The sequence below is a fragment of the Hylobates moloch genome, unplaced genomic scaffold, assembly GCF_009828535.3.
Source record: "Hylobates moloch isolate HMO894 unplaced genomic scaffold, HMol_V3 SCAFFOLD_1, whole genome shotgun sequence".
Taxonomy (NCBI): Eukaryota; Metazoa; Chordata; class Mammalia; order Primates; family Hylobatidae; genus Hylobates; species Hylobates moloch.
Window position 1 is genome coordinate 76,574,578 of NW_026652276.1, and position 23,684 is coordinate 76,598,261.

The window sequence follows — 23,684 nt, forward strand, 5'->3', positions numbered from 1 at the left end:
GTAAGTGGGAGCTAAATGATGAGAACACATGGACACATATAGGGAACAACACACACTAAGGCCTACCAGAGTGTGGAAGGTGGGAAGAGGGAGAGGATCAGGAAAAATAACTAGTGGGTACTAGGCTTAATACCTCAGTGATGAAATAATCTACACAACAAACCCTCATGACACACATTTACCTATATAACAAACCTGCACATGTACGTACCCCTAAACTTCAAATAAAAGTATAAAAAAAGACAAAAATGTCTATTAAACATCCACTGTATATAACAGCAAAAATACAAAAAGAGGAGTAATCCTGTTCCTACTTTTTTAGGATTATATTAATGTTGTTTCTTTTAGATAAGTATATTGAGCTATAAACTCTGGAGACTCCATAGTAGTAAAAATGAAATGGAGATATTGAAAATGCAAATTATCAACAAAAATTATTTTGTAAAATATTATTAGAAACGCTGCACCATATTTTAATGATGACATCAAGTAGCTAATAAGACTATATGCAGTCAAAAGTTGGAAAATAGATTAGTTACTTATTCATCAAACTTTTATTTTGAAATAGCAAATCTTTTTGACTAGGCAATATTATAGCATAGTATCAGAGTAAAAAGGTAGCAGAATGACTTGTAATACTTTCTTTTACCCCACTTGCAGCCAATGTCCAGAGGGATATATGTGTGTGAAAGCTGGTAGAAATCCCAATTATGGCTACACAAGCTTTGATACCTTCAGTTGGGCTTTTTTGTCTTTGTTTCGACTAATGACTCAGGACTTCTGGGAAAATCTTTATCAACTGGTGAGAAACTAAAGAGCCACACTGTCCATTTAAGTAAAAGTATACAAGAAAACCAATTGAGTTATGAGATTAAAACCGGAGGATAATATAGTAGAAAGAGCAGAACTTGAAACGAGACTTGATTTCCTCTATCCTATTGATTACAACACATATTGAGCAGAGTGATGCCAAGGATTGCAAATCTCTCCCATTTCTTCTTGGCTCAAAACCTGTTCCCTACCCTTCTCAGACACAGATTGTCCTAAACAGAAGGCACATTCTCCCTTCAGCCCTATCTACCCCCTCAAATATTATCCCTCAGGTGGGAAGTAATGACAATGAAGAAGCAGATATAGAAAGATAACTTTGGTCTCTTCCTTGACTTTCCTAAAGGCTCCAGTCTTTAATGGAGGACTCCATGGCATTTTATTGACTGTTTCATTCTTGGTGAATACAAAAATTCTCCCTTAGAGATCATAGTGTGAATGCATAAGCTAGGAGAGAAGGAAGAAGCTGAAGTTAAAGAAACAATCAAAAAAAGTACAGGGTGCTATGACCAACATAATTACTATTTATATCTGAGTTTTGCTAGACACACAAGTAAACTGAAAGTTGAAGCCACCACTTACTGAAATAATATTGAGAAATAATTCTGGTATTTTTGTTTGCAGACACTACGTGCTGCTGGGAAAACGTACATGATATTTTTTGTGCTGGTCATTTTCTTGGGCTCATTCTACCTAATAAATTTGATCCTGGCTGTGGTGGCCATGGCCTACGAGGAACAGAATCAGGCCACCTTGGAAGAAGCAGAACAGAAAGAGGCCGAATTTCAGCAGATGATCGAACAGCTTAAAAAGCAACAGGAGGCAGCTCAGGTAAAGCTGCCCTGTCTCATGGCACTGACCTTTTATTGTTCTGATTGTTGCAATAATATTGAAGAGAAAGTGAGTACCTAAGGGCAGGTGGTGATATGAGGAATTAATAATGATTTCTATATTTTGATCATCCACTTACTTTTGTTTAATTATTTTATTTATTTTGAGATGTGTGTATCATAATAACTGCAATAGAACTCTCTCATGCTATTTTAATCATCTTAAGATTCTCAAAGTAAAGGGAAAATGTTATTTTGGGGTATTTTCAAGTGAGAGACTTTTATTCAATGAGCAGACTGGCATTAGGAGGAAATCATCTTTTCTTAGAACAAGAAATTATTGGTTATCATATGAAGAGTTGCTCCACTAGTTCTTAAACATAGTCTCCTTTTTACTTTAACTAAAAATATGTTGGCTTTTAACGTGGTTGCTTTATTACCTTTATAAGAAAGTGATCAAATAATATAATGATTTCTGATATAGCAGCATCCAATAGACATATGAATGTCACCAATCTTACAGAGATTGACCATCTAAAAACGATTACTTGTTTTTATAGTGAAGTATTAGTCCTCACAGTGTGATAAATCATAAAATGCCTCTCCTATCTCTCTCATCTTTCTGTTTAGCATACAAACTTATTGTCTTTACTAAAGAACTTTCAGAAATATTAATTTACATGCAAGAGTAATTAATTTATTGAGGTTACCCTGGGAACAATGACAATAATAAAAAAGTGTCAACTTAGTACCAGTACAAGCTATAATCAAAAAGCATTGTTTTATTCCATGCCCATGTGCCCCCTTAAGAACCAGTACTGATTTGAAGATGGTGGGGACAGTTTTTGGAGAACTGGATGTCTTATCTTGCTCAGCAGAAACTATTGATTCTCCCTCCCCCATTCTTCTGGATATTGTGGATGGGGGAGAAAGGGATTTTATAACTGTTCATAAATAGAATTAATAATATTTTGAGGGTATTGGACAATCCAATTTCAATAACTAGAGGAAGGACCTCAGGTCCTTATCCCATTCCCCTGCCTGAAGATATGACTTCAAGTAACTCATCAGCTTTTCTTCCATACTCCAGTTTCTTTTTTGGAGAAAAGAAAACAACACTAATTAAATACCAATTTTTAAAGTAAATCAAATCCCAAAAAGTAATGAATTTATTTGATACATGATGGATATTTTTGAATATGTGGTCTGTGGGGCATTAACACAGACATAATAAATGTTACCATGGAGAAAACCAAATTATCTCCGAAAGCCTTCATTAGGTGGAAAGAAAAAAAAATCTCCTCGTATACTTGCAAAGAATCTTCTCTCTGAGATGATCCTCAGTCAGTTCAATATATTTTTTTAAAGCCATGCAAATACTTCAGCCCTTTCAAAGAAAGATACAGTCTTTTCAGGTGCTATGTTAAAACTATTTCTCTTCAATATAGCAGGCAGCAACGGCAACTGCCTCAGAACATTCCAGAGAGCCCAGTGTAGCAGGCAGGCTCTCAGACAGCTCATCTGAAGCCTCTAAGTTGAGTTCCAAGAGTGCTAAGGAAAGAAGAAATCGGAGGAAGAAAAGAAAACAGAAAGAGCAATCTGGTGGGGAAGAGAAAGATGAGGATGAATTCCATAAATCTGAATCTGAGGACAGCATCAGGAGGAAAGGTTTTCGCTTCTCCATTGAAGGGAACCGACTGACATATGAAAAGAGGTACTCTTCCCCACACCAGGTATGGCACTGCTGAGTTTACTGATGCACAGTTTAAAATTAAAACATGGGAGAGAGGGGGAGAATTAGAAAACAGACTCAGGAATTTTTATCAACTGAATCGACCACGGTTGTGTTATATTTAAACCTATCTCTTCTTCACATAGTTATGCAAAAATTTTACTCCACAGATATGTAAGTCTACAGCTTGGTGTAGTTAAGATAACACCAAGTTGACAGTCAGGAGAACTGGACTGTCATTCTGATACTGTCTGCTGATATTTGTCTATAACTAATGACATTTAATCTTTTTGATCCTCAGCACTTTTAAGAAAAAAAAAATGTGGAACTGAGGATAGTTGATCAGGAATGTCCTTAGGTTATTTTATGATTTTATGTTGTTTTTCCTCCTAACGTCTTTATAAGTCATCGTGCATGCTTCTGAAAATATTTGTCATGGTACACTTGATCAAAAGGCACACGACTCTGAATTTCAGAAGTATGAACTTCAAGTTCCAACAATACAATGCCTTATAGGTGAAAAAGAAATAATAATTAAAGTGATTTTAGAAAGGTGGACTAAAGTAAATCGTGAGGACTGTTGAAAGTTTTTGAAAGACAAGATCCATAAAAACCAAGGTGGCCTTGTTAAGGTCATGGTGCCAGTGTTCACTGAATGTTTACCACGTCCATTGCCATATTCTGAAGATGTTTCCCTTTGAACTTGAGAAATGGTGGTTCAGGGTGTGTGTGTTTGTGTGTGTGTTTCAATATGTTAAGGTTGCAATCTATCTCCTCATTCTTTAATCCCAAGGGCTAGAAACCTTCTTTTATCAAGGTAATTTAATTTAATGTGAATGCACATAAAATGAGAATGATAATCAAAAGGAATGAGCCATATTCTGTTATGAATGCTGAAATCTCCTTCTACCTAATCTTGCAAAATGAAATCACATTCAAAGGGCCATATTAATATGACTTTATTTGCTTGCTGTTTCAAACTTCTAGTCTTTGTTGAGCATCCGTGGCTCCCTATTTTCACCAAGGCGAAATAGCAGAACAAGCCTTTTCAGCTTTAGAGGGCGAGCAAAGGATGTGGGATCTGAGAACGACTTCGCAGATGATGAGCACAGCACCTTTGAGGATAACGAGAGTCGTAGAGATTCCTTGTTTGTGCCCCGACGACATGGAGAGAGACGCAACAGCAACCTGAGTCAGACCAGTAGGTCATCCCGGATGCTGGCAGTGTTTCCAGCGAATGGGAAGATGCACAGCACTGTGGATTGCAATGGTGTGGTTTCCTTGGTTGGTGGACCTTCAGTTCCTACATCGCCTGTTGGACAGCTTCTGCCAGAGGTGATAATAGATAAGCCAGCTACTGATGACAATGTAAGGAAGTTTTAATAGTTCAGGCATGGCTGGCCCATTATTGCTGCACCAGCCAGTGTTTCTACGGAACGGCAACCTTGAGAATGATTCCTGGTTGGTCACGCTGTGAATGCACCTGCATCTTGTAATATCTTAAATAGACTAACCAACTAAAACTTAAAACCTTAACAGTCTCCTGCACAAACCTGAATGCATTTACTTATTAAAAGTGCTAAGGATTAATTAGACACAATAATTACTTTCTCCAGTTGGAGGATTTGCTATATGCCCACACTGAATTTAGATAGAAGGACATTCTCTAAGTCTCTGGTATAAAAGTAAATGAATGATCCTATGTTTAAGTGTCAAGGGTGTATAATAAATCTTTCCAGTGGATTATTCAATATATCTCTGCTTTAGTTTAGATTTTCAAAAACACTGTGCTTAAGTAGATAGCTTGTTACCTTAATACTCCTAGTACTCATATTTTTCTTACTAAAAAATGCTGATATAGGTCTTCTCAAAATTAATCTAAATGAAGAGACACAAATACATTATTAATACAGACAGATAAAATAATTGTCTGTGTACAAAGGTATGTTATGTGTTTGTGGATGTATACCCAGATGAGGAATTTCTAAACAGATGCTGCCTCTTAGACTGTTTACTCACTTGGAAATATATCAGCATGAGGAGGCATGACTAAGTCAGAATTAGATGACTTATTGCTTTGGTACCCTGGATGAAACTGTTGTCCATGCAGCATGTGTGTGTTCTTTTTAACATAGAGTTTGTGTTGTCAATGACCATCTACATCTTGTGTCCAGAAAATAAGATGGCAGCTAAGTGTGTTGCAATCATTGATCCTTCCTTAAAATTAAATAGCTACCTTCTCAAAAATCAAGTGCCTTGATCACTTGTAGGACTTTTAAGTTACTAGGCTTTTACTATTAGTTCAGAAATACGGGTAATAACTGTTAAATATGTCTCTTAAGAGTTTTATCAACTATATTACAATTATTTCATATTTTATAAAATTATTAAATCAGGAAGTTAAAATCTTGGTTTTTGCTGTATGATTAAATGGTTAACAGTTTGAACATCCCAGGCTAATGATACAATAAGTCAGAAATATCTGCCATCACCAATTGAATATGAAAGTGCATGATGCATGTGTTTCATGAAATTCACTGTGTCACCATTTGGTTGTTTGCTTGTCATATTGCTCAAATTAATTGTTTAATGCATTAGCATTTTCTTTACAGGGAACAACCACTGAAACTGAAATGAGAAAGAGAAGGTCAAGTTCTTTCCACGTTTCCATGGACTTTCTAGAAGATCCTTCCCAAAGGCAACGAGCAATGAGTATAGCCAGCATTCTAACAAATACAGTAGAAGGTTGGTAACAAATTCTATTTTCGTTTCAATTATTTTCACTAAACTTATATTGTCTCATTTCAAACAAATATATTTGTGAGTTGGGAATAGTGCATTCTAATGAAAAGACAATAAGTCTAATTCAAGAGCTGTTATTTCTTTTATCTACTCAGATATTCTAGAAGCTTTAACAATTTATTTTAAACTCAGTGATATTGGGACTAAGAATGTTTTCCTAACTGTGTGGCAACTCTTTGAAAACGCAGAACAAAGCATTTCTGTTAGGGGTTTCTAATCTCATCAGTCATAGTGACCCTCTTTTTGTTCCATTAGTCTAAGACTTCAGCAGTACAGCCCTTTTCAGCTTCATCCTAAGTACTCTCAAGATTGTAGAGGAAGAGCAGGTCATTTTCACAAAATAAAGACAAGTTAAAAAGATGATTCTTGGGTCACATCAATCCCTATTCTAGCTCTCATAGTCTGAGGTTGACAATGTAGAGTCATTCACATAGGGTTGCACACACAATATCTACACCACCCTAAACCATGTTCCCATTGAGACGTCACGTGAAAGACCACTCATTTAACTTGAGGCCAAGCACTGAGCCACAATGTCAGTGCATAAGACAAAAAACTACCCATTGTTACCTGGGCTCTATGTGTGTGTCTGATGAAATATCTTTGGGAGGTTTAGAGTAAACTGTAATTTTTTTTAACAAGTACAAAAAAGGTTGTCTCTAACAAAAATGTGCTGATTACTGAAAATAAGTTTAGTGGATATGAAATAAATGTGTGTGTATAAAATATACCTTTTGGTGGTTCTTTTTTTTTTCTTCTTAATCTAGAACTTGAAGAATCCAGGCAGAAATGCCCACCCTGTTGGTATAAATTTTCCAACATATTCTTAATCTGGGACTGTTCTCCATATTGGTTAAAAGTGAAACATGTTGTCAACCTGGTCGTGATGGACCCATTTGTTGACCTGGCTATCACCATCTGTATTGTCTTAAATACTCTTTTCATGGCCATGGAGCACTATCCAATGACAGACCATTTCAATAATGTGCTTACAGTAGGAAACTTGGTAAGCATATTGGAAGGTAAATGTGTTTAGTCTTCAAATTTTCTACTTGAGAAACTGTTTACATTTAATTGTGTATAGCAGTCTTTCAACCACCCTTCATGCTTCCTGGCCCCCATGAAATCGCAATTATATTTAGCTGGCTACACTCTACTTCTTTGCCAAAAACAATGACCCTTAATGTGCTCACAAAAACTGAGAAAGGCATAGGCCTACAGCACTACTTGAAAAGTCAACAGCAATATTTATAACTTTTCAAGATCCAGAATTAGCTCATAGATTAAGAACATACTTTTTGAGATATTATTACAATTTCCCTTACTGTAGAAGACTAAAATAAAATTGTGGATCTCTTTTATCCTTAGTCACCATCATTGCAAGAAATAATTTAACAACTCAAAAATGTCTCCAGCTTTTCTTCTTCCAGGATCTACGTAGTACATGTATTGTTTATCCATCTATTCTATATCAAAACCATGAACTATTGAAAACCTCCAGTACATTTTGTGTGTTATATGATTATGAAGGTCATTTTTGGTGAAGGTTGCCACTTAATTTTTCCTTTTTGTGCTTCAAAAACATAAATTATTAAAGTGTTTGCCAGTCAACTCAACTTAGGAATATTAGCTTTTATTTGCTGAAAGAAAAAGCTATCTAAAGTAATGTATGCATTTCCTGTAATATTTGGTTTCAAGTTTAGGATTTTTGATGGTAGAAAGCAAAAGCATCATGCATAACAACCTGCATTTTATTAGTTATATTTTTGAAGTTCTACTATTTATACTACAGAAGTAAATTTATTTTTTCATGTGCATAACAAAGAATGACAATAGTAATGCACCTAGTATAATAACAGAAAAGAATCTATAACTCTGATTTGAGGGAAATAGGAATAAGCTTATAGATAAATAAAAGTGCTCATGGGCAAAATGTTGTCAGTACTTGTGTTATATAAAGTCTAGAGAAAAAGGTAGTTTGGTATAATGGAAAGAGCACTGTTAAAAATAGACAACTTGGGCTGGGCACAGTGGCTCACACCTGTAATCCCAGCACTTTGGGAGGCCGAGGCAGACGGATCACGAGGTCAGGAAATCGAGACCATCCTGGCTAACACGGTGAAACCCCGTCTCTACTAAAAATACAAAAAATGAGCCGGGCCTGGTGGCGGGAGCCTGTAGTCCCAGCTACTCAGGAGGCTGAGGCCCGAGAATGGCGTGAACCCAGGAGGCGGAGCTTGCAGTGAGCCGAGATGGCACCACTGCACTCCAGCCTGGGCGACAGACTGACACTCCGTCTCAGAAAAAAAGATGACTTGTACTCAAATCCTAGTTTTGCCATTTTCTTGCTGTATGATATCAAGCAAGTCATTTCACCCATCTGAAGACCTTAGTTTCCTTATCTGTAAGGTAATAATTGTATATTATCTACTTAGCGTTTCCACAAGGATAAAATTAAATAATGTATATGAGAATCTTTCATCAACTACAAATTGCCATACAAATTTAAGTTAGTAATAGAATCATTGTGGGAAAATAGCATAAGCATTATGTTCTAAGAGCAAATCTTATGTCATGTATGTTATTATCTGGTGGAATTAGATTAATTTTGTTTTGATCTTAGGTTTTCACTGGGATCTTTACGGCAGAAATGTTTCTGAAAATTATTGCCATGGATCCTTACTATTATTTCCAAGAAGGCTGGAATATCTTTGATGGTTTTATTGTGACGCTTAGCTTGGTAGAACTTGGACTCGCCAATGTGGAAGGATTATCTGTTCTCCGTTCATTTCGATTGGTAAAAAGAAAAAAAAAAAAAAGCACCAAATTCAAAAACCTTTCTAACAATCAGGGTTCTTGCATAGCAATGTCATAGTTTTTTTTTGCCATACAACCATTAGCATTGTAAGTTTTTCTGTAACATTTGCATTGTCAAAAACTTTTCCTATGTGAAAAAAAATTCTCAATTATTTACGAAAACCTTTATTTCAAAGAACATAGTTACGTAAAGGTTAATGTATTACTCAGTTGCTATTTTCACTAAGTATTGCTTCTAGAGACTACTACAGTTAATATTTCTAGACCTAAGAAAATATTTTTAATGAAAATGTATCACCTTTTAATAGTAACTTGAAAATATATATAGCCCTTTGTAGCAGTGGATGAAAATCAGATGTAAGATGTGCATGCAGAAACTTTTTCTAATTCTGTCTCTGGAAAATATGCATCTTACAAAAGTCAAAGGAGAGAAAGTCCGTAGGATTACTAAGCATGCCCATTGTCCTTACACATATATCCTTACAAGTCAGGAAAATAATTGTAGAATCATAGGAAATATTCCAAGTTTTTCAATGCAGGTGCATGTAACTACATGAATACCCCTAAGGAGCATTAATGAATAATGAACATTTTTCTCTACTTATATCTGGGCTCAGTATGATGTTACTTTGCACACTATTGGCAAATTAATATCTTTCAGCAGAGATATTTCAGATTCAGATGTTAATATTATAATGTCTGGCCTTAGAACCACCTTTATAAAACAAATTAAGAACAGTTGGATTCCAAGTACTCATTAAAAATTCACTATAAGAGGCCTGGCTTGGTGGCTCATGCCTGTAATCCTAACACTTTGGGAGACTGAGGCAGTTGGATCACTTGAGATCAGGAGTTCGAGACCAGCCTGGCCAACATGGTGAAACTCCGTCTCTACTATATATATATTTAACCAGGTGTGGTGGCACGTGCCTGTAGTCCCAGCTACTTGGGAGGTTGGGGCAGGAGGATCACCTTAACCTGGGAGGCAGAGGTTGCAGTGAGCCGAGATCACTCCTCTGCACTCCCGCCTGGGTGACAAAAGAAAAAAAAAAAAAAAAGGAAAGAAAAATAATTCACTGTCAGAGAAAATGATCTGCATGGTTAAAATAAGGAAAATCCAGCTTTTCCTAGGGAGTCCAAAAATTAGCCATGAGCCTGAGAGGGTTAGGGCAGATCAGATATTGTAAGATATTGAATTCTAATTACCATTTCTAGGTAAAGCTCAATACATATAATGCTTTTAAGAATCATACAAATATATATTAATCTTTCATTTTCCAGCTGCGAGTTTTCAAGTTGGCAAAATCTTGGCCAACGTTAAATATGCTAATAAAGATCATCGGCAATTCCGTGGGGGCTCTGGGAAATTTAACCCTTGTCTTGGCCATCATCGTCTTCATTTTTGCCGTGGTCGGCATGCAGCTCTTTGGTAAAAGCTACAAAGACTGTGTCTGCAAGATCGCCAGTGATTGTCAACTCCCACGCTGGCACATGAATGACTTCTTCCACTCCTTCCTGATCGTGTTCCGCGTGCTGTGTGGGGAGTGGATAGAGACCATGTGGGACTGTATGGAGGTTGCTGGTCAAGCCATGTGCCTTACTGTCTTTATGATGGTCATGGTGATTGGAAACCTAGTGGTATGTACCCACTTAAGATATGCATTTCGGAAATACATTGAGTATAATATAATGGTGACTGTTCTGTCAAAAAGAAAAACAAACTATGATTATTAGTTTAAAAGTCCATTACCTTGGATATATTATCACTTTAACAACACAGCAATATAGCAGTGCCCCTGCATTTTTTATACCAAATTCTATTTTGTCAGTCACTTCATCATTTTTTTTATGTGAATTACAATAGAGTATCATATTGAAGACGAGCCTAAAAGGATGTGCTGGGACCATTTTATAAATTCAGAGCCGAGGAAGAGAGAAGTCTTAAAAAAGTAGAGAGAGAAAGTGCAAAATTACCATCCAGACTAGGACTAAAAAGTGGTGTCTTTAAGAGCTCGTAATGCTTGGCCGGGCGCGGTGGCTCACGCTTGTAATCCCAGCACTTTGGGAGGCCGAGGCGGGCGGATCACGAGGTCAGGAGATCGAGACCACGGTGAAACCCCGTCTCTACTAAAAATACAAAAAATTAGCCGGGCGTGGTGGCGGGCGCCTGTAGTCCCAGCTACTCGGAGAGGCTGAGGCAGGAGAATGGCGTGAACCCGGGAGGCGGAGCTTGCAGTGAGCCGAGATCGCGCCACTGCACTCCAGCCTGGGCCACAGAGCGAGACTCCGTCTCAAAAAAAAAGAGTTCGTAATGCTTGTGCCATTTCTTTGCCCCACTGTAGCATATGATATTTAATCACTCTATGTCATACGGCAGATGCACTAGCCAACCTAAGTTCGTCAGTTCTTGAATGGCTAATGATGCCCGAGATTACCCTAATGGAGTAACTGATCAATCTTTATCTCTCTTAAATTTGGAGTGTTACTGTTTATAGTACAGAAATATATAAAATATTCTAAAGGTATGTACATTCATGTGCCAGACTCATGGAAATATGAGAGATTATTCATAAACAGCTCTACTTAGTCAACAATGAAGTATGAAAAATATAATAGATTAAGAAAATAAGTGTCAATGCCTATGTTAAGCTCCTAATCTTCATTCTGAGTCGTAATGGTTATTTTTCAATTGACATCCAATTTAATATATTTGTTTATCAAAAAATTATAGAATGCATTTAAATGCATACTTGGAAACATTAGTGATTTTTAAGAATTCTCGTATAGTACATATATAAATCTGTTTTCTTTTACTCATTCAATTTTAGAGTTAACAAAACCTTAGATTAGCTCATTCAATTTCACATTACGAATGGGAGAACTTGAGAGCAATAGAAATCATGTCTTTGTCCAAGGATGTACTATTGAGCCAGTCACAAATTCAGATCACCCATCTTCTAATCACTATGCTGTGGTGTTTCCTTCTCATCAAGTCTTAGAACTTAGAGTTTTTTCCACACTTAAAAGAATAAGTGATTGTAATCTGCTCTTCCCTACATCAGTGTAAAATTATAATCATGTTTTTGTTGTTTTTAAGGTCCTGAATCTCTTTCTGGCCTTGCTTCTGAGCTCATTTAGTGCAGACAACCTTGCAGCCACTGATGATGATAATGAAATGAATAATCTCCAAATTGCTGTGGATAGGATGCACAAAGGAGTAGCTTATGTGAAAAGAAAAATATATGAATTTATTCAACAGTCCTTCATTAGGAAACAAAAGATTTTAGATGAAATTAAACCACTTGATGATCTAAACAACAAGAAAGACAGTTGTATGTCCAATCATACAACAGAAATTGGGAAAGATCTTGACTATCTTAAAGATGTAAATGGAACTACAAGTGGTATAGGAACTGGCAGCAGTGTTGAAAAGTACATTATTGATGAAAGTGATTACATGTCATTCATAAACAATCCCAGTCTTACTGTGACTGTACCAATTGCTGTAGGAGAATCTGACTTTGAAAATTTAAACACGGAAGACTTTAGTAGTGAATCGGATCTAGAAGAAAGCAAAGAGGTAAGATTCTATAGGTGTGGGAAGGTATGAATACATACACATATATACATATACACACATACAGATGATCCTCAGCTTAATGATGTTTTGACTTAAGTTTTTTTTTACTTTATGATAATACAAAAGCAATAGCCATTCACTAGAAACCATGCTTTAAATTTTGAATTTTGATCTTTTCCCAGGCTAGCAATTTGTGGTACAATACACTCTCATTATGCTGAGCAAGCTGCAGCTCCCAGTCAACCACGTGATTACAAGGATAAACAATCAATATTTACCATACAGTGTACTGTATTCAGGAAATTACCTGAGTTATCCAACAGTTTATTATAAATTATGCTTTCCTTTAAATGATTTTGCCCAACTGTAGGCTAATCTAAATGTCCTGAGCATGTTTAAAGTAGACTAGGGTAAGCTATAAAGTTTGGTAATTAGGTGTATTAAATAAGTTTTGATGTACAATATTTTCAACTCACAATGAGTTTATCAGGAGCTAACCTCATTGTAAGTTGAGGAACATTTACAATACATGCATTATATTGCCTGTACTTATTATTATATTTTTTCCATATAGATTTTTTTGACATCATGTAAAATTTTATTTCACTGAGAAACAAAAGCTTTAACTCATGGAAATGATTGATAAATTAAAGGGTAATATAGTATATGTGTGAGTTTTCTCATACTTAGTAATGGATATTTGTTAGATGAATGAATGAACGATCCAACAAATAGACAAACATCATCAGATTTAATCCTTAAAATAACCTGGAAAGAAATGTGTTATTATGTCAACTTTTCAGATAAGAAAATTAGCTTAGGGAGCATTAGGTCACATAACTAGTGAGGGGAGTGCCGAGAGTTTAACTTAGAGCCCTTGTTTACAAGTTCTGTTTATTGTTTTTTGCATCACATTGGCTCATGTACATTGAAGAGAATTTAACAACAAGAAATATTCTTGTAGCTCCTTCAACTAAAATTACACTGCCCTATGCATTAGCCTGTTTGGACTGCCATAACACTATGCCATAACTGGGTGGCTTAAACAACCAAAATTTATTTTCTTACAGTCCAGAAACTGGAAAGTCCAAGATCAAGATACCAGCAGAGTCAGTGTCTAGTGAGGGCTCACTCCTTGGGTTGCAGACAGCCACCTCCTTGCTGCGTCCTCACATGGCCTGTCCTCAATGCATGTACATGGAAAGAGAGAGAACCCTTGTGTCTATTCTTGTTCTTATAAGTGCACCAGCCCTATCAGAATAAAGTCCAACCTGTATGACCTCATTTAACCTTTATCACCACCTTACAGGCCCTATCCCCAAATACAGTCATATTGAGGGTTAGAGCTTCAGCATATGAATTTTGTGGAGACAATACTTAATCCATAGCAACCTACATTAAAATATTAAGTTAAAAGTCTAATGGATATATAAGATAATTAACAAGGAGTCTAGGACAAAGCACCTTTACTTCCCATTTAGTGTTTGGAAATCTCAAAAACAGCAGGGTGCCCATCTTTTAGGCTGTATAGTCTAAATATTTTAAAGGATTGAATACATTAAAGACATTTTATTAGAGATATAATTCTATTAGATATCATCATGCCCATTGCATTTTGATAGTTGTCCATGGAAGATACCACAGGTATGTGACATTCTTTTGATTTAGTGACTATATCCCTTAAAAGATGCTTCAAGTATTTATAATGAGTCTCTGAATAATCTAGGTCATCCTCCACTTTTAGGAGTAGGGGGCTAATATTGGAGCTGGAAGCAGCCGCCTTGACCCTAGCATTAGAGCTGCTTAGTTAATTCAGGTTTGTTTGATGAGAGAAAGGAAAGAAATATAGTGCAGAGATGCAATAGTAGATAGATCCTGTCACATTTCCATGCCTACGGAAATAGATTGAGGACAAAAAAAAAAAATAGACTGTTTTTATCAAATATTGTGGACTTTTTTACAGAAATTTTAATTTGGATATTATGTCAGTTCAGACTTTGTTTATTTGAGTTTTCCTAAGGAATCAGATGAAGGCCAACTTTTTGAAAAATTGTTGTCTTTATATTTATAAAATTGATTCTGAACTTCTGTTAAAATAAATTTAGTAATAGCCTAGTCTAGCTTCCTTTGTCTTGAATGTTTAGACCTACATTTAGCATTTGATGAGGACTAATGGCTACCATATGCTGTTATATTAAAAAGGAAAAAGACTCTTTTATTACAAAGACCATCCATAAGATACATATTTTCTGTAAAAATTTGACATGATTCATACTCTTATTGTTTTTGTATATTGATCAAGGCTAAAAGAAACACTAACCTTTTTATAAAGCAACTATCCACTGAAGCACTAGAGGTAGTTCTGTTTCTTTCTACTTTGTGGTATTTTATATCTTGGAACATTACATTAATTGAAATTTTAAATGTTAGGATAATAGAAACTTTAGAGATAATTTAATGCGGTGCTTCTCAAATTGTGAGTCATAGTTTATTCAGACTTGAGAAATCCCTTTAATAGGCCAGTTTTTTTTTTGTTTGTTTGTTTTGTTTTTTAATGAAATAGTGATCCGCCCACCTCAGCCTCCCAAAGTGCTGGGATTACAGGTGTGAGCTACTGCACCTGGCCAATGAAATAGAATAGAATAACGTTAGACCACATTTCATGTCAGAGGGAGAAGTCCTGGTAAATGAAGCTTTTGCCACCTGTGCTGAACTTTAATGTGTTGCTTGTCTAATTAGAATGCATCCACTTGGTTCATGGGCATAGTGTCTGAAGTTCAGGAGTTCTTAAGCTTCAGAAAGACTGTTTCAGCTTTTTGAAGGTAGTGGTAATCAAGCCTTCCCAACCCTAGGCAGAACAGATTCTTTTTTGGTTCCCAGAGATATAAGGCATACAGCATAGTAATAAATAATGCATCTTCTTGACTCATGCATCTTACAAAGTACTATTATATTTTAGGATAGCTACTTATATGCGTGCATGTCTCTCCTTTTATGTGGTGACCTACTTAAACATGTTTGGTACAAAGTAGACTCTCAGATCAAACTTTTCCAGCTCATTCAACTCTTCTTAATAAAACCATTTTGAAGGGCTCTCATAAATACTTTCTCTGATTAGAGCATACTTGAGATTGTCATTTTAATTCCAATTATTTTGGACCAATTTTTTCTCGATTCAAGAGTCACTTGAGTTAGATTTTGTTGTTTTTGTTAGCCATGTTACCTTGTCACTTTATACCAGACTTCTAAGAAAGTAATAATCTCTCATCTTTTCCGCATGAATTGCTGTTGAAATGCAGTTGTATCTCATCCAGATGTAATTTTGTAATTAAATACTGAAACTTCTATTTATCCCCTAATGATACATTTCAATTTCTTTTATTCATTTTTGAATCTGGCTTTCTTTTTATATTCTTTTACAGATTGCCATATTGTATCAAATTTCCTGGCACTTTTACTTCACAGTTCCTTTCTTCTTGGTCAGAAATAAACCCACACAATATTGTTTGCCCTCATTGCTTCATCAGTCTCATACTGTATTCTGTTCATCAAAGTAAGGCACAAATTATGAGATATTATGCTTTTAGAGGAATTAAGCTGACAGCAGATGCCCCAATAGATGAAGAGTCTTTGTTCTACATTAGGAATGCTGCCTGTAGTATATCAATCTCATCATTTTGGTTCTTTTTGTTTTAGCTTTTATTCTTCTTGCCTATTTTCATTTATTTATCAGTTATCATATGCCAGGGAGACTAGATAATGGAGTATACTAATAAGCTATAAGTAATGATTTTCTCTCTCTCTCTCTCTCTCCTCTCTCTCTCTCTCTCTCTGTGTGTGTGTGTGTATTTACAGTTGGACCCTGACTTACAATGGTTTGTCTTAATGATTCGACTTTATAATGGGTTTATCATGAGTTAGCTCCATCATAAGTTGAGGAGCATCTGTGTGTGTGTGTGTGTGTATGTGTGTGTGTGTGTGTGTGTGTGAACTTTCATATTGAGACGTATGTTACTGATGCAAAAATGTTACCTTTCGTGGCCTCTATTAGACTAGTTTCATTTGAACATGTTATTGTTTCCATTCCTGAATTCCACTAATGACTTACCTACAATGCATCATTATAATACCTCCAAAATTATATTAATGCCTTGTGTTAAAATTACAAGTGCCCCCTGTTTATTATTCATACACTAAATATTTGTTTTAGACATGTGAAGCCACAGTTCTAAAGTTGGTAAATGGTTATACTCTGGAGCCAGATACTGGGTTATATAATTTCATTTTAGCCACTTACTGTGTGACTTTACCTATCTAATAATCAGTTTCCTCATCTCAAAAATGTGCATAATGTTACTGACTGCATTTTTGGGGCAGAGTATTAAATGAGATAATAAATGTGAAGTACTTAGCACAGTGCCTAATATAGAATATTTGATGTCATCATTATTATTATTACCAGTTGCATTCCACACCGTTCCAGTAAGTTTTCTTACAAGAATTACTCCTGGTAACATATTCCACTATTTGTCTTTTTTTGCTGTTTGCCTTTTGCCCTCTGTAATAAATTGTTTTGTAAGTTTATCTGGAGATGGTGATACATTTTATGTTTTCTGTTTATTTTTAAATTGTTTTGATTACATTCTTGATATGGTAAGCTCCTTAAAATATTTAAGAAAATTACTTTTCTAAGGGGCATTCCAATCAGGAAATACAAACATGCAGAAACCTAAAGACAGGAAGCAAGAGGATATATTTGGAGACAATTAGTAGTTTGGAATTCCTGGGGCGTAAATCACAGGAGCTGAGGATGAGATGTAGGTAAGGAGTCTTGGTTTCCAGGAAGCAAGAATAGACTGGTATGAAGAAATGTGGTGAGCTGGAACCTCATATTTTTTTGCCTCTTACATCTGTGGTGAACTCACACCTAACTATCCTCCATTCCAGAGCAAACTAAGGGCTGTTTTTTCTACACCTTCCTCCTATTGGTCTCCAAAAGAAGAAAGAGAATAGCATGAGTCACATTTCATCCTCTCTTTAAGTCCTAAGAGACTTCAACCTTCAAAGTACATTCAAGTAATTTGAGGAATTGTTTTTTAAAACCTCAAAAAATTTCTTGACTCATGCCATAGTAGGAATAATGATAAGCTAGAAACATGAATTTTTATTGAACATTAATAATAAAGAATGGTGACTTGGACAGATCTGAGAGAGCTTTGAAGGCTGGACAAAACTGCCAAGACTATGCAAAAGACAACACAAAATCTTACCTCCCCAAATAGAAAGTAAATTTATTTTGGTTTTGGATAGTATTTTATAACATTTCTATCCTCTGAAGCACCTACCACAATGCTGGGTGCATAACAGTTGCCCAGTAATTTTTTGAGTTTTGGTTGATTTATATGGATACTAGATTAAGAGCTTATAAGCCTTAACTCTACTATGAGCAAATCACTAAATCTATATTACCCCGTTTCCTAATTTATTAAATGAGATATCTGCCCTATGATGCTTATAGAAATGTTATGAAGATCTAAAAGCTATTTGGAAGTTAAAAATGTTCAAAAGTGTAAGGTGATGTCAAGAAAATTACTACTGTAATTGCATTTAAATAAAAATTTTAAATAAATTGAGTTATTAAAGTTATACCTTTTGGGAACAAAAAAGGCACATTACTAAAGTAATTATAAAAGAAATACACTTGTTTTTGCAATGAGTGAGCTCTAGAATAATGAGTAAAAATGTCAGTTAGGTCCTTGTAATTCAGGTTATGTTAATAACAGCTATTGTTTAAATGTTCGCCATGGACAAAGTACTATTGGAGGGCATATATTGTCTCATTCAGTCTTTATGCCGTAAGACACACTGTTATTCCAGCCTTAAGATGAGAAAAATAAACATATTTTGAACAAAGGAAAACTTGCCAAAGTTACACAAATAGTAAGTGGTTGGTCCTGGACTAGAATCCAGGCAGTCTGCTCCATAGTCATGCTCTTAACCACTACACTAAATCTTAATAGTGTCTGAAAATGTACTTTCTTTGGCATAGTTCTGAAATAAATAATACTATTTGTTGAAGAATTAGGTACAGGTGTCAACTACAGATTTGGTGTTAACTTCCAATCACTGCACATTGGGCATAGGTTAACAGCATAGTCTGGAGTGTTTCAGAGTCCTCCTGCTTAGTCCTGAGAGGTCCTGTTCCTCCGGTACTGGCCTGCACTTCAGGCTGATCTGCTTCTGCATCCCACACTGACCTGTGGTGGTCTCATTCTACTTAGAGAGCACTTAGTCTCCCAGAGTGTGATAGTTGTGCTTAAGGAGCATCCCCTTCTGAGTTAAAAGCTGCTGGAAGAGTCTTCCAAATCATTAGGAAGAACTTCTATTATGCATCATTAGCTTATGAGGTCTTTGAGAACAGGAAAAACACTAACCTTGTCTTCCCTTAAGTCCACAGCACATACAACGTATTTATTAAATGAATGAATAAATAGGTGATGGGCAGTTACTTCTAGATTTCCATTTTTTCCCAATTGTATCACTGATATATATGCATTTTAAATATACTTGTTGCTTTGCTGAGTATTTTTCCATTTAATACTTTTACCTTACGTTATATGGGTTAAGGAACATACGACAATCTCCAACCTAAGCACATAGTCTCTAAGAGATGGCAACTACTCTCTGTGAAGAGTACTATCCATAGAACCCAAGAGTACTATCTCCATTACTTCTAATTGATCACTAGGGACTGCCAAAGCTACCTATCTTTGTCCACCTCTCTGCATCCCCAAGGCCTTTACCCAGTGTCAGACCTCCAGCATCTTCCAGTTTTACTGCTACAGCGTCCAAACGGGTCTCCTCTCACTAGTGTATTCTTGACAAAACAATAGATGGTCTTTCTAAAATGCAAATCCCATAACAGTTCTGTCCTCTCTAACCTTTCAGGAGTTGCCCATTGCTCACAGTATGGAGTCTATACTACTTAACATCGCTACAAGTCCCTGCAAAACTGACCACCGCTGACTCCTTCAGTATCATGGAATAGTACCCCTCACACCTCCCCACCCAGCTATACTAATCTTTCATTCAATGGAATTCCCTATGCTTTATCAGTTCTCATCTTTATACCTTTTCTCTCTGACAGGAATACTCTCTTACTCCATCCTGCTTCACCTGACTCATCCTCACCCACCACATCCTTCTTGTCCCAAATGTCACTTTATTCTACCCTGTCCTTCCTAGACTGAGCTAGGTGGTGTTCTCAATATGCTCTATACTACTCCTATCAGAGTGTGTGGCAATTGCTTCTCTGTATCTTCTATCTGATTGTGAACCGACGAGGGCAGATACTGAGTCTATTATGTTCACTATTTTATTTTTCAAGTCCTAGTTTTGATGCCTGGCACATTTTTGGTAGTCAAAAAGTTCAAATATCAATAATTACACCTATTACAAACAATACAATACTGTGATGGAAATTGTTACTATTTATCAAATAAGCACACACCAAACATTATTCATGTGTTATCTTGTTCAGTCCTTATAACAAGATGTGAAGTAAGAACTATTTTACAAATTAGAAACCTAAAGCCTAAGGAGGTTGGGATAATTGGTTAAAGTCCATAAAACCAGTAATTGTGATTCAAACTCGAGTTTCTCTGATCCTCAGAACAGTAGTACTTTCAACTCTTTCATTATATAGATACATAGTTTATTTGCCCAGTAGACACTTATTAAGTATGTTATAATTTAACATTAAAAATCAATGTCAAAATAACATTATAGAAACTCTGTGCTCAATTTGGCAAAATGAATTTAACAATGAAAATTACTCATTTGATTTGCATTTTGGTTTCTAGCTTGGGGATCATAAATGCAATTTTTCAGAATTTTTTTGTCTTCTTTCCAATTTTTTTGTATTACCATGATTTTCTATTGACTCAATATGTGTGAAATATGTTGCTTTTGTTCCCTTATATTTAATTATTGATACAAAAGTTTATGTGTGACATATCGAAAGCAAAATTCAGAGTAGTGTATTAGAGCCGTATTCCTCCACCTTCACTTTTATAGTGGGCAAGTGTTTGACTAAGGAATAGAAACAATTGACATTTTGTAAATATGAATAATCACTGAAGATTGTCCTTTCAACATACAGCTTGATGAAGAAATCAACTGGGAATAATGTGGGAATTAATGAGTTAATAATTTGAGTTTTCTAGCTGCCCTGTGGAAATGCTGAGTCTCATTACAGTGTCTCTTCCACTGATATTATATTGTTCCTTTGTTGAGAGTCTTTAATAGGGGTCATTTTAATTTTTAATATGCATGGTGTACAATAGAAATATTTACTAGTGCACAATGTACACAATGAAATATTAATACTAATATTTCTGAGGTTGTAGAGAACCTCATTTTAGCATGACTTAGGAGATATATATGTCACAATAGGAAAGCACCCAGCATTAAAATAGTACCTGTCCAGCTTTAAAAATAAGTACTTTGGGTAATATTCTTTATATGTTACATTTAAATATATATATGTGTATGTTAAATATATATATTAAATATATATGTGTCCACAAATATATACATATACAAACATATAGACATCGCATGACCACATATTAAGTATGCTTTTGACCCTTAAATTCCAGATTTATTTATATTACTTATTATAATTTGAACTCCTACTAAACTCTATAAATAAGCTCCTTATAACAAACCAAGTTTAAAAATAAAAACATAAACATTGTAGGATCAAGTCAGAGAACAAGAAAAAAAGCATTTAATCACTCACTCTCAGAGAATATTGAAGAAAGTTTTCTTTGCCTTGCTTTGTTTTGCCTTACCCTCTAGGTCAAAATCATTTGCTATAGTAAAGAGCATTTTTAAAAAACAAGAAATTTGCATAAATCCACTGCGGAGGAAAAATGCTCTTACCATCAGGGTTGTAGTTATTAAGTGGTTATTGAATGCCCTGGTGTACAAGGCAAAGTGGATGCTTCATATACAACGTGGTCTCTGCATTCTGTCAGCTCACATATTAAGTCAGCCTGCCAAAAATATAAGGATGATACAAGTCAGTGTATAAGTGTATAATTTAGCTATTAAGATTCATGTGTGAAAATATACATATTCTCAAATGAACTAGCCTATTTAGAAATTGGTAAAATTTAAGGTTGATTCACAGTTTAATAAATATTAAAATGGATTTTAAGAAATGTTCCGGGAGGCCGAGGTGGGCAGATCACGAGGTCAGGAGATCGAGACCACCCTGGCTAACATGGTGAAACACCATCTCTACTAAAAATACAAAAAATTAGCCAGGTGTGGTGGTGGGCGCCTGTAGTCCCAGCTACTTGGGAGGCTGAGGCAGGAGAATGACGTGAACCTAGGAGGCGGAGCTTGCAGTGAGCCGAGATCACGCCACTGCACTCCAGCCTGAGCGACAGAGCAAGACTCCATCTCAAAAAAAAAAAAAAAGAAAGAAATATTCCATTAATCTCTAAAACAGTGAGAACAAATTGCTTTATTAGTGAATAGCAAATTTCAAAATGAAATTAAATTTCAATCTAAGAACAAAAAAGGAAAAATTAATTGGCCTTACTGATTTTTAAATCTATAAAAATACTTATTTGAGAATATTTTAGTTTTGCCGTTATCGAATTTCTTTAGTATTTTATCTGAATTCGTATTTCATGTGCTAACATAGAGGTGGACTTTTCCTACACATCTGAAGAGGAGCCTTTCCTTCCCTTTTTGAGTATTTAATAATAAGTGTTATTATCCCAGTCAAATAAAGAATTGGACCACTTCATCTTTTATCTCAACCATTATAAGAATATATTGATGCAAATATACTGGTTATGAAGGTTTTAATACAACTTTTTTAGCCTATGGTAAAATATTTTTAAAAATAGATGACAACATTTAGAATTTGGATAATATTAATAGCAAAAGTAAATATATTATGACTGTATATTATCTCAAAAAACATATTTACAGAAAATTTTTATTTTCAAGGGTTCATGGAATATTTCTATAAAAGTAACCATACACTGGAGTTCAAAGTAAAGATCAATATATTTAAAATAGCTGGCATATAGGGTTATCCAGTCACAATGCAGTTAAGCCTGAAATTAATAATAAATTGATAGAAAGAATTCCAACCATTTGAAAATTAAGAAATTTCCTCCTAAACAAATATTGAATAGAAGAGTAATAAAATATCTAAATAGCCATTTCAAAAATAAGAGCATTTTATGTCAAAACTTGTGGAAGAAGACCAAGTAGTCATTAATAAGTCTTAATATTACCAATATGATTAAGAAGGGATGAAAGAACCTAACAAATATCTTTGAGAAATTAGAAAAGGAACAAAAAAGGAAGAAGGTATACATAAAGAGAAAAAATAGTGAATTATCAATATAGCAGACAATATTGGTATAACAGGTTATGGTTCTTAGGGAAAAAAAATCGGTAAGACACACAAACTTTGGTGTATCAGGCAGAATTCTAAGATGATCTCAGTGACACTTGCCCTTGTATAATCCCCACTCCATGAGTGCGGTTGGAATCTGTGGATATGGTATCACCCTTTAATTACATTACATTTATGACAAAAGGGGGATGATGCTGGGTGGGCCTGACCTAATCAGGCAAACTCTTTAAATGCACAGTGATTTCTCCTGCTATCACATAGAGGAAGCTGAAAAGATATGCTCTGCCTGGCCCAGAAAAAAGCAAACACCCATATTGTAAACTGCATACAGCAGCCATGTGGCCAGGGACTATGGGTGGCCTCTAGTTGCTGAGAGTGGTTCTGGGCCATGAGCTGGCAGGAAAGTAGGAAGTCCAGTCTTATAATTATGAGAAATGAACTCTGCCAACGACAGTAAACTTGGAAGAAGATCCTGAGCCCTGGAAAAGAAATGGATTTCCAGCCAACACCTTGACATCATCCCAGTGAGACCCTGAGCAGAGAATCCAACTAGGCATTGCCAGACTTCCGACCTACAGAAACTGTGAGTTGGTGAATGTATATTATTTTAAGATGCTGGGTGCATGCTCATTTGTTACACAGACATAG

General features: G+C 35.5%; 1 protein-coding gene across 2 annotated transcripts in view; it reads left to right on the forward strand.

Annotated features, from left to right (window-relative positions):
- The window catches only part of SCN1A (sodium voltage-gated channel alpha subunit 1), a 138,576-nt gene that overhangs the window by 78,453 nt on the left and 36,439 nt on the right, over nucleotides 1–23,684 (forward strand). The window contains exons 10-18 of one of the 2 annotated variants that reach the window (XM_058441497.1): nucleotides 661–802; nucleotides 1,453–1,659; nucleotides 3,107–3,391; nucleotides 4,378–4,758; nucleotides 6,003–6,135; nucleotides 6,960–7,198; nucleotides 8,816–8,989; nucleotides 10,291–10,647; nucleotides 12,107–12,589. In XM_058441497.1, coding sequence (XP_058297480.1) covers nucleotides 661–802; nucleotides 1,453–1,659; nucleotides 3,107–3,391; nucleotides 4,378–4,758; nucleotides 6,003–6,135; nucleotides 6,960–7,198; nucleotides 8,816–8,989; nucleotides 10,291–10,647; nucleotides 12,107–12,589 — 2,401 coding nt within the window. The remainder of the gene's footprint in view (nucleotides 1–660; nucleotides 803–1,452; nucleotides 1,660–3,106; nucleotides 3,392–4,377; nucleotides 4,759–6,002; nucleotides 6,136–6,959; nucleotides 7,199–8,815; nucleotides 8,990–10,290; nucleotides 10,648–12,106; nucleotides 12,590–23,684) is intronic. The other variant, XM_032755518.2, reaches the window with a different exon arrangement.